Raw genomic sequence first — 12,737 nt, forward strand, 5'->3', positions numbered from 1 at the left:
GTTTAATTCACACATGTTTGAGTAACTCTTTATTATTAGTCTGTAACATCTCTAAAGCTCAAAATGCTCTGTTCCACCTTGTGATGTCATGAAGCGGTAATTTTCAAAGTAACAGCTCCTTTTCCCTTTTAGTTCAGTAGAGATGGGAATTCTAGGGCTGAAATTATCCAAATGATTCTGGTGAAGGTGTATGGAGTTTAAAAACACAGTGGAGCACTTCCTGTATTACAGCATGACATCACAAGGTGGAACAGAGTGTTTTCTGTTTGAGAGAAGAACTCAAACTGAGACTAAATTTGCAGGGTTTCTGTATTAAACAAATCTGTAAGAAACAAAACACAACTCCAGGTCTGTTTGTGATGAGGAAACATAATAACATAGGTCAGAAAATATGGGCCTTTAATACAGTAATAAAAGTATGAAGTCATTATTCACTCATATCTATGTAAATCACGGCCCCCACTCCTGCCCCTGTGTTGCGTGCCTGCGTCGTGCTGCACAGTTGTCACATATTAAGTTGCCCTCGACCAGAGCGCAGAATTAGCTGGAGGAATCTTGTGCACTTGTTTGCCACAACTCCCAAGAGCATAAAGACCAAACAACAGACTATCACGGAAAAACATATGGGAAATACCGGATTCAAATTTGGTTTTCACATTTCCAGAAGGATATGTTGAGATTTTGTATTTATTTTTGCTCAATTTCACTTTTCACATTTTAATTTCTCGGAGAAAGGACAGTGACAACCGCAGGTGTAAAGCCGGTGAAGATAAAAAGAAAGCAACAAGATACTTATACGTATGTAACTGACAAATGGACTTTTAACACTTTTGGAGAGTACTTGAGTAACTAAATTTGACCTTAGCGACTTCCTGTAACCATGACTGCAACAGTTCTAGGAAAGTGTTTAAAGTCTGGCAGGTGGTAGAGGAGTTATACTAGCGTGTATAGGTAAAATATAAGTATGAAAATAGTAATGAATAGTACGTCATGTGGTAGTTGTAGTGGCATTTATATAGAGAAAATAAAGTAAAATAAACCATAAGCCATAAGCCTCTTGAGTCATTTAAGTTGCCAGTTTTGCTTTTTTAGGCTCTTTCTAACACAAAAGCTATATATAAATATTTTTCACACTACTTTTTACTTCTTCTTGTGTGATAGTATTTTTGAAAAGTACATTTTTGAGTACTTTTTCTACTTGACTGCACCTCAATGTTGTGACAAAAGCTTTGGAAATGCCAGTCTAAGGAACGCCAACTGTTCCTCACTGACTCCTGGACAAGATTTGAAGAACTGCAGAGGCCAATGTGGAGCTCGGGTGAGTCAAATATGTTATACCATACTGGGAATATGTTTTGAACTGTTTTTTTTTTTTTATTTAAAATGTTAACAGAAAGTATGTAGATGTAGTAGTATGGATGTCTGATAGTTCACTCTGTGTCTCTGTTTAATCAGTGTACTTATCTGCGTGGATTTTATATGGGGAATTGGCAGAAGCTAATGACAACAACATCCATGCCCTTAAAAAAACAAAAACATCTAAGAACATGGGGTTGGAAAGCATACAACAGACCTCCACCAAGGCACTGGTCCTGTCTTGCAATCATTAAGAGATGGAGTCTAAATTCAAAACAATTTTTATGCTTTTCAAATTTTGTTATTTACTTTGACTACTGCTACTACAGTTGCTACTACTACTACTATTAATATTACTACTACTAGGATTAGTGATTGATTGTGATTTCTGCAAAAACTACTGTATAGTACAACAACTTTTCCTCCTCTCCAACTACTTCAGCAACTATCACACATACTCAAATTACTACAATTTCAATAGTAAAATAGTACTGCTGCTACTACTACTGGTAAGAGTACTATTACAATTTTCTTGCAAAGTACCCAATTTAAAGCAACACTAACTTTCTGGAAGTGGTACGTCACCTGCATGATTAAGTAGAAAGTTTGAACTATACTTCCAACTATTCTCCATGGATGCATATAATATAATATAACAATATAATATTATAACCAAAGGAACAACATTTCCATGGAGACAAGCAGTTAAAGCCCTCCTCCAGGCTCAATAAGGGTCAGGTTTGTGGAGATGCAAGCCCTGTCACTGTAAGGACTTACGCTTTTCAGTGCAATAAAAACATCCAAAATTACAAAAAATAAAAAAATAACAACATCTTTTAGTCTCTTTTATAGTCAAAAAGTAACATGATAGAGTTTTAACCACATTTTTCACACCTCACTGAAACTTCTCGTCTTTGATCAGGTCCAGTTGCAGTGAGTATAAGCCTGGTCAGTGTTTCCTCATTACTGCGATATTGTGCGTTAGAGTAGAGAGACTGTGACAGCAGCTTTGAAGTACTCTGTCTTTGATGGACCTTATGGGGGGACTCTCAGGCTAACGTCAGCGCTTGCTAGCAGACGGTTCGATCTGCCCTGACCTTTGACCTTTTCCATATATTAGTCAAAGAGAGTAACAAGGGGAAGATGAAAGAGAGGCAAGAGGGATTACAGTGCGAGCCATGGAGGAAGCTGTCTACGCGAATTAGGTTAAATGAAAAGTAGCTTGGAGCTTAGCTTTTCACTTTGAGGAATGACTTACAAAGAATCTTTTAAAGCTGAACCATGTAACCTTTCTGGTAGGGGGTCTGCTACTGGCTCATCTCCATGGAGATCGTATTGCTTTGCCTGGAATGTTCCACAGTATGTCACTTCTAATTGTCAGTGATCAGCTTGGGTATTTTTCAAGATGTCTACAGTCAGTTCTCTGTTAGTAAAAGCATTTGGTTTGGAGCAGAGTTCAAACTTTTTTGACTATTTCTGGGGTTTAAAAGTAGTATTTTAAGATGTCTGTATTGTAGTTTTTAATAAATATATGTTTGTATTCCTGTTTAATATTGAGAATTCAAAAAAATAACTATGATCTGTGAATACAAGGGAATATCAGCCAGCTCTTGTATTTGAACAAAATATTTAAATAAATCTGGAATGACATTTGTAATAGATTTATAATGGATTTACCAATGACATAAACATGGTACATTAATAGATCCACGGACCCACAGGTTGGCAGTGCGATTCTAGCGCCCACTGATAAATGCTGTTGTTAACCCATGTCGCCCCTATTGTCTGCGTGCACTGGAGTGTGAATGTGAATGTAATTTACCATAATTTTTTTAATGTTTGTAAGGAAAGAATTTGCCTATCATTTGGGTTTCAATATTAATTCTTTGGCATTTTCCTAAGATTACAAACATATTTGATATATTTTGTCATATATAAAACAAGTCTTCAAATCTCTAAACCCGTTCACAATTAGCTGACTTCCCTTTCCCACCTCTCTCCACTCTCTCTCTTTAGGATCTACTTTTACCCATAAATGCCAAGTTTGTCCATAAAAGTTTACAGTGTTTTTCTAACCCAATATGTAACGACATTACCCAAGTATTTATGAGTGTTTTTAGAGGGAGAGTGGAGGGTATTTTTAGCACGCAGAGTGGATCAGGATCACTGTGCAAGGAACTTATTTTAACCCCAGGGACACAGTTGCCTCGTGTGGAGAGATTTATTGCGCGAGAAAGATACAAGCTGTTAGTTCTGTACAGTATGGATTATCAGACAGGAGAAAGAGATCATTGGCTCAGTTCAGGCTGTGTTCAGACTCTCTCTCAGATAGGGAAAGGAGCGGAATCAGTATTAGGTTTTTTTGTGAATACATAGACAATAATATACATATATAGTATCAGTACACAACGATTGAACAAAATCACAAATAGGATAACACTGGACCTTTTCTGAATAGTCTCAGTAATAATAAGTAATAGAAAGACTAGTACTTAGAAAAACTCGAGTGTCAGGCATCAGCCTTACACTCAAGTCTTTCTAAGTACTACACTCTAGTCACTGTCAGTGGTGGAATGTAACGAAGTACGAGTAGTAAAGTACTGTACTTTAATAGAATTCAACTGGACTGAAAAGTAAAAAGTACTTTTCACATGATTTGAGGGATTATTTTTATCATGTTTGTGGAAACATAGTCAGGTGAAAAATGAAGAAATTCTTAATCAATATCACTACATTTAACACTTTAACAAATTAATAACACTTGTATGAAATACTTTTACTTTTTACTCTTTAAGTACATTTTTTTAACGGGTACATACTCACTTAAGTAGATTTTTTCATGTGGTACTTTTACTTGGTTAACTTTTTGCCTCTAACCACTCACTCATACACACACACACACACACACCCACACACACACCCGCACCCCCGCATACACACACACACACACACACACACACCCACACCCCCGCACGCACCCACGCATACACACACACACACACACACACACACACACACACACACTCACCACATTCATTGTTTTTTAATTTATACTTTTCAAAACTTTCTGAAGCTAGAGCTGAGTTTTGTCATCACTGTAATGCTCACAACAATTAACATGCTAACTGAGCACTTCCTGATTCTTGGACAAAAACAGACAAATTTTGCACAAGTACTTGGGAAAAAAAACAACGCACTATGTAACTATGTACCTTTAAAAACGCACTATGTAACTTTTCTGGTCGTTTTACTACATGGAGAGGTTATTGCGTTGCCTGGGATGTTCCACACCATGGCATTACACATACAGTATCTGGCATTTATTCAATAAAAGGTGTTTTTAATTCTCAGAAATACAGTGAAAACATGCATGAATACTGCCAGTGACAATTTGTGACAAAGTTAAAGCAGAAACCTGGGACGATAAGAGACATTTGGACAGTGCAATAAAAAAAAAAAAAAAAAAAAAAAAAAAATACAGATTAAAAAAACTGTAGTAAACATCAAATCCATTTATATAGACACATACATATCTTTCTTGTATAGTTTTCAGTTTTACTTTTTTTTCTATTTTTTTAAGTCTATATATTCTATATGTCCAATAACAATATAAATACAAATTTCCACTTTTGTCATCTTAGGTGGGTCCTGTACTATAGTAAACAGTGGGTGTATGTAACATGTTTTTTGTGTGTGTACGTATCAGCCCTGTCCACATGTCCTCACTCTCCTCGTTACCTGTCCCAGGACACCCCCCTCCCAGCTCACGCAGCACATATGTGGGATGGGTGTCACCTGACGCCCCTGGTCCTGTTTCAGTTTCCCAGAGCGACATCTATTAAAGTCGTGCTCCTCCAAAGCAGACAGACACATTAGCACCTGGGCTATTTTTCTCAACAATACACCCCAATGTATTATTCAGCCAGGTCTACTAATGAGGAAACCCTACACCTGTATACACCTGAATGTACACGGCTTAAGAACACATGGGAAAAAGCACAAACAGGAGCAGACAAGAACTATATGAGGATGACATTGACATTGTAATTTAAATGTTTCAGGCTGTCTGTCTGGGAACCGATTTAAGACTATTTTCCCCTATGCATTTTTAATGACTGAGTATTTTAAAGGAACGGAGCTACAATTTTACTCTTAAAAATGTGAAAAACTGACATCTTCCTGTTAAATTGTTTGTAGTGGTCCAAAGTCACTTTTCAAACGAATTCTGAGCATCCTAATGATGAGTGCACTTCTTGATTCTCAGACCAAAGAAGCCAAATTTTGCACAAATATTTGGAAGAAAATGGGTACACGGCCTTTGAATTCTCACTTTGTAACTTTTCTGGTGGGGTTCTGCCACTTGCTTTACTCCATGGAAATGTTACTGCTTTGCCTGGAATGTTCCACACTATAGCATTAAACATACAGTATGTGGCATTTAGATGTTCAAAATGCTCAAAAATACCTTGAAAAAAATGCATTCTTACTGCAAATGCTGGGCTTGCCGTTGCACAGATACAACCTGTGACTTGGCTTGATGTTGTTACTTGCTTGTGCCCACAGAGATAGACAGATAGATAGAGACAGTTTAATGCCATACTGAGGAACATTCCAGGCAAAACAATAACATCTCCATGGAGACTCATTGTGCATTGTTAAAAGTCTGTTGTTGATGTTGTAAATATAGATTGAAGTGTTAACGAGTGTTTCCCATTGGAGTTTGACATCTGTTTACATTCTTGACCTTCCCAGAATAGACACATATGTTGTGATTATGTGATGTCGTAAAATTCTGCATCTTAAAGTTTAAATCTGAGACGAGGACGGATTAAAATGGAAATGTATTGGTGAGGTTTCATGTGTTTGCAATTGGTATGGCTAATACTCACACTGCTGTACCTGCTCTGCTAATCATGTTTATGTAGAAAGCGGGACTGGAACTGCCAACCTTCGGATCGATGGACAAACACTTGATCAACGGAGCTCGCCCCAGGCTGCTGTCGCTGGTGAATACATTGCTTTAAACTCTTCAGTCATATTTACATCACAGACAGCTGCTTTTACAACACTCTGTGGAGTAAAAGTTGTTTTTTTCCTGAACTAGAAGAAATAAAAGTCCAGGCACATCCACATCAGCCCTCATTATGAATAGTAAGTGGAACTCTCAAACTTTCTCTTGTATTATAAATTCTGTGACTTTTCTAAATTCTTATTACACGATTCACACATCATGAAATATTTACTGCAGGTTTAGTTCACAGTTAACCTGTCCATCTTTCACTTTTGCTCTTTTCAGTTTTATTCTCAGTTGGACCGTATCCCTCCTCCCCTCTCCTCTCTACTCTGCTCCTCTCTCCTCCATTCTTCTCCCCTCCCTTCTCCTCCCCATCTTCCCCTCCTCTGCTCCCCTCCCCTGTCCTCTCCACTCTGCTCCCCTCTCCTCTCCCCTCCTTTGCTACCCTCTGTTCCCCTATCCCCTCTTCTCTGTACTGCTTCATTGCCCCTCTCTGCTTCCCTCTCCACTCCTCTTTCCTCCAATCTCCCCTCCTCTCTCTTCTCTTCTCTCCTCTCTGCTCCTCTCCTCTCCGCTCTCCTCCCGTTTCCTTCCCTTTCCACTCCCCTCCTCTCTTCTGCTCTGCTTCTCTGCCCCTCTCCTCCCCTCTCCTCTGCCTCTGTGCCTCTCCCCTCTCCTCCCCTCTCCTCTCATCCCCGTTCCTCCCTTCTCCTCTCCTCCTCTCTCTTCTCCTCCCCTCTTCTCCCCTCTCCTGTCCTCTCCTCTCTCCTCCCCTCTCCTCTCCTCTCCTCTCCTCCTTGCTCCTCTCCTCCCCTCTTCTCTCCTCCTCCTCTCTCCTCTCTTCCCCTCTGCCTCTCTCCTCTTCTCCCCTCTCCACTCTTGTCTTCTCTCTTCCCCTCTCCTCTCCCCTCCCCTCTCCTCCTCTCCTCTTCCCCTCTCCTCCTCTCCCCTCCTCTTTCCTCCTCTCCTCTGCCTCTCTGCTCCTGTCAGACTCACTTTGTTCATGTTTCCCTGGAGTTTGTCTGGAATAGCACAAACTTAAATCTGCTCACAGTTGTCCTTTCAAGAGTTGCTGTGCAAGTAATGTTTTTTAAAATAAATATTAGTATTAGTACTGCACTATTGAAGTCAATAAATGGCCATTTTCTTTTTTAATAATGGTAACTTCTCTAATGTTTTCCCTCTCCTCACAGCTGAGCCAGTTTTGTTGTAGTTTTGTTGTAGTTTTGTTATAGTTTGAATAGGACTAAATGTTCATTCATTCAAATCATGCACCAATATTAATCATGAACCGTTCATCACATTTTAGGTATGTGTACTTAACTCGAGTAGATTTTAAAGTGAATATGTTTTACTTTTAATTTACTAAATTTGAGAGCAGTATCTGTACTTTCTACTCCACTACATTTTTGTACTGGACTGAAAAGAAAAAGTATGTTTCATTATTGTCTGAGACCTGAGGGGTTTATTTTTTAACATGTTTATAGTTTGAGCGAACACGAATATACAAATAAAACAGCTAGAAAAAATTTAAAATAAAATTGAAACAAATCATCAAAATCACTACATTTGACACCTTAAGACCTCAAAGTCTGCATGAAATACTTACATGTTTAAACAGGTACTTCAATACTTTTACTTAAGTAGATTTTTTCATGTGATACTTTTACTTGAGTATTTTTTTTATTTTTTTTTGCTCCAGTATCTGTATTCCTGCCATTTTATAGCACACACATCTTGGGTAGATTTGCATTTGGCATTTAATACTAGCTACGCAGGATATCTTAGTGTTTCAATGTTCTTTTCCAATGTATCGTGTTATCTGTATATATTTGTTTTGCCAGTTTAAGCCAAAATATCTCATGGAACTGAAGTGCTGGCGTTTGTTGCATTGGCACAAAAGAACAATAGGGTTTAGTCAATACAAACCCGTGAAGGAGAGAGAAGTGGGGCCACACTGACAGAAGCATTATAATCATCAGTAAATCCAGAGGTGAGCACTCATTGGCCAACTCCTCCACCAATCAGAACGCAGAAATGCAAGGTGCCTTTAGGTTATACCCAACCCCAAAATACATGAGAGAGAGGGAGGGAGGAGAAAGAGAAGGAGGAGAGGAGAGACGGGGGAGAGACGTGAGGGATAGAGGAGAGAGAGAGAGAGAGAGAGAGAGAGAACAGCTGTGAGAGAGGGAGGAGAGAAAAGGGAGAGGGAGGGAAGAGCGAGAAGAGAGAGAAAGAGAGAGAGAGGAGGGGGTGTGCTGCTTGTGAAGAGGTCTCCTGGCTGTAGTCTCTGGTGCTTCCTCGAATGTGAACATAACTGGGGATAAATTAGCCTCGCACCAGATTGAGTGTCCAGTGCGTATACAGTGAGTGAAGGGGCTGCTACTGCAACAACTGTGTGGGATTTGGAGACACGTTAAGACGAAGAGGAGGGAATTTAAAACAAGGAATACTGCAGGAACGGCATGAGTGTGAATGGGATTTGGACAGTTTTGTAAAAGAGGTTAAGGTTTTGACTATAGCGGCTGGTTCTGTTTAAAGCAGGTCTTAAAAGAAGCAGGACACAGAGGAGTGGGACGAATTCTCAACATGATTCTAGGTAAGATTTGATCACAAACTTCATTTTATAGCTGTTTCTAAAGGTGCACTATGCAACTTTTCACAGAGAAGGTCTGCTATCCGTTTGTCTCCATGGAGATGTTATTTTACAGAAAACTTATCTTGCATCGAATCAGTTATATGTGTTTTTATTGCTTAGAAATACCTTGAAAATTGCACGTTCTACTGTGCACAGAGTCGCCTCTCCGCAGATCTGACTTGTAACTTGGCCTGTTGGCGTCATTTGCTTGTTAACATGGAGATAGATAAGTACTGCGGAACATTCCAGGCATCGTAAAAGCATCTGCATGGAAGCTAGAAGGTGCCCGATCCACCAACAGAAAAGTTACGTAGTTGCAGCTTTAAGATATTGTTAATTTTAAAAACAGAGCAGATGATGTATCTTGCAAGTTATTAATTGATTAGTTGATTTTGAACATTATAATCATAGTAAAGGTCTTATATTACATAAAACTGACTCTTGTGAGCTTTAGGCCATGTTATAATACTATTACCACATCAAAAACATACCTGGAGTTGGAGTTCATTCACACATGTTTGAGTAATCCTTTATTATTAGTCTGTCTACATCTCCAAAGCTCAAAATGCTCTGTTCCACCTTGTGATGTCATGAACCGGTAGTTTTTTAAGCTAACATATATGCAGATATACTGATAAAATAATAATACATGTAGTGCAGCTTTACCACAAGCTTTTGTCTAAACAAATGACCAATTACATACAAATGAATATTTAATTACATGTACCAATAGTTTATTATCAAAACTGAGCTCAGTCGTCCATTTTGTTTTTCTATTTAGTTGAAAGCTGGAGTCACTTTATATTAATTACATATTATTTAGCCTTAATAAAGCATGAACAAATACTTAATTCATAATTAACAAATATAATGATTCAGTAACTACTAAATTATGGGGTTAGGGTCAGGCGTTAAAGTATTCAAGGCGCTCTACATGATTCAGTTAAATTTTATTTATACAGCACATTTAAATATGACTTCAGCTGCCCAAAGTGTTTCACATATAAAGACAACAAAAAACAAAAGCAAAGAGAAGACATGACACAATAAAACAATAAAACACCAATAAAACACATGAACATGCATTCTACACTTGTAAAGTTGGAAATAACTAGCATGCTAATGTGCACTTCCTGATTACTGGACAATAAAATGTTTTTTAATTAGCTGCAAAGAGCATGCAGCAGATGTATTTTGACCTTAAATACAACACAATATAATACTGTTTGTTCATTATGAGTTAAGTCTTTGTTCATAGTTATTAAAAGCGTTGCAATGAGTAGCCTGCCAATAAAACTGCAGAAACATAATTTATACATAACGGTTTGACGTGAGCTTGTCATTCACGGCTAAAATATTAATGGTGATGTTTAAAAGTTAACACTGGTTGTAAATGTAAGATTTATTCTCATAGTAAATAATGGATTAGGTCTAAAAATACTTTCTCAGTGGCCCCTTAGTTAGACCTTAAACCTAATAAAGAGTTCCCCCTCTGTGACGTCAGTCCGGTCTGTCCTTTCATGCTCTTACATCTGCAGCTCTGTGGGTATTTTCTTATTTGGGGTCTATTATTTGTAAACCCAGGAGACGGCTGGTGGTTGTGGGTGCAAATTCTGAGATAATCAGTTTCTAAAAAAAACCTACAGGCAAGTTCATGCCACGTTTAAAATAAAGGACTAAACTAGGACTGAACCAGGACTAAACCAAGACTAAACAAGGACTGAACCAGAACTGAACCAGGACTGAAACAGGAATAAACCAGGAATAAACCAGGATTGAACCAGGAGTAAAGAATGAACTAGACTACCAGACTATCTCCTCCATTCTCATGTTGAGGAGTAAACCAGGACAAAACCAGGACTGAACCAGATCAAAACACAATGTCAGAATAACAGAGAAAGAAAACCCATGTTTCTTTAAATATCCATAGTTTTTTTCATGACACAACACGATCCTGAGCTCTCTAGTCTCTGTACAGTGATGTCATCTGAACCCTGTAATATGCAGATGAATGCACAAGGCAATGTGCTGAGGTGACCCCTAAGGAAAAGACGCATAGAGATGCACTGATACGGTTCTCTCGTTCCAGTACCAATACTTTGGTATTGGAATCAATCAATACCAGGGCAGAGACTGAAAAAAGCATCTACTTCCTTTAAAGACAATTAACAAAACAATATGGCTTTGTACAAGAAGAATTCTACTGGAGAATAGTAAAGTCTCCAGACATCAGTGTAAAACCTCAAACAGCTGAACCCAATAAAGCTAATATTTCTGCACAGACAGATGTACCTCATAAAGTCGTCATAATAGTGGAGGGTCTGCCACTTGCTTGTTTCTATGGCGATGGCTTTACTTGGAATGTTCCACAGTATGTCATTAAATTGATCAATGTTACACTTTTCAATCCATTTTCAGGTGATTGTCTTGATAAAAATACCTTAAAAAAACATGAATTCTTACTTCAAAATGCTTGTCTCCATGGAAATAGATACATTTAAAGATTCCATATTGAGCAATGTTCATTCTTGAGCTTTAAGCCATGCTAGTTGTTATGTTGTTACCTCATCAAAAAAACAAACAAAAAAAAAAAAAAACTGGAGTTATGTTTTGTTTCATTTGCACATGTCCTAGTAACTCTGGATTATTAGTCTGTCTACATCTCCAAAGCTCAAAATGCTGTGTTCCACCTTGTGATGTCATGAACCGGTAGTTTTCAAGTTAGCAGCTACCTTTGACCTTTAATTCAGTAGAGCTAGGATATTCTACGGCTGAAATTATCCACATGATTCCAGTAAAGGTGTATGGAGCTTAAAAACACAGTGGAGAACTTCCTGTATCACCACATGACATCACAAGGTGGAACAGAGTGTTTTCTATTTGAGAGAAAGACTTAAATATGCAGGGTTTGTGTGTTAAACATGTGGATGAAACAAAACACAACATTTTAACATAGATAAAAAAAAAAAAAAAAGACTAATATGGGCAGTGACGGACTCCAGAAATGTTCCACAGTGCCCCTTTATACACACATCTGTATCTGCTGTCTATTACTGACACTACATAAGTCTGTGTACCTTTGAGACGTCCTGATTCATTTGATTAGCTGTGGTGGCCCTGCACATATTTACCCTGTTCTTTTGGTGTGTGTTCGGTCTTAGCTTAGCCTGCCGTTTCTTATGATGTGATGGTTAGCCTGATCTCCCACTAATCCACCCTCTGGACACTACCAAACGCAGTGTTATGTGATCTTGGCCCTATTAGTTTCAATAAGATTCACACACCACCGAAATAGTGAGGTGTTTATTAGCCATATGTTCTGGATTCAAAGTGACTTATATAATCCAAATTACATAAAAGGAATCAAAACTGCAATCAAATACTCGTAATGGTTTTATGATTTCAGATGGAGAGCAGGGGACTATATAACTCTATAGGAGATTTACTGAACCTTCCAGGCAACGCAATAACATCTCCATGGAGACAAGCAGGTGGTGGAAAAGTTACATAGGGCATCTTTTTCAGCTAGTAACAATCAGGGTATTTGAGTAATGCCCCCAATTTTTAAAATGATTGTGAGAAAAGTACTTTAACCTGGGTTTCAGAATGATGAAAAATTACGGCCGATACATAGTGATTCATAATTTAAAACGAAATATTATATCTTTTGAATGGTAAATCGTAATTTCAATTAAATAGTTGTAGGTAGAAAATCCTTAATAAAAGTTA

General features: G+C 38.1%; 1 protein-coding gene across 1 annotated transcript in view; it reads left to right on the forward strand.

Moving 5' to 3' along the window:
• The first annotated feature begins 1,252 nt into the window (after positions 1-1,252).
• The window catches only part of LOC117371191 (zinc finger protein 385A-like), a 54,246-nt gene continuing 42,761 nt past the window's right edge, over positions 1,253-12,737 (forward strand). Inside the window, exon 1 of the mRNA XM_055221990.1 lies at positions 1,253-1,318. Coding sequence (XP_055077965.1) covers positions 1,306-1,318 — 13 coding nt within the window. The 5' untranslated portion in view covers positions 1,253-1,305. The remainder of the gene's footprint in view (positions 1,319-12,737) is intronic.

Source organism: Periophthalmus magnuspinnatus, chromosome 5 (assembly GCF_009829125.3).
Source record: "Periophthalmus magnuspinnatus isolate fPerMag1 chromosome 5, fPerMag1.2.pri, whole genome shotgun sequence".
In the NCBI taxonomy this organism is placed as follows: domain Eukaryota; kingdom Metazoa; phylum Chordata; class Actinopteri; order Gobiiformes; family Gobiidae; genus Periophthalmus; species Periophthalmus magnuspinnatus.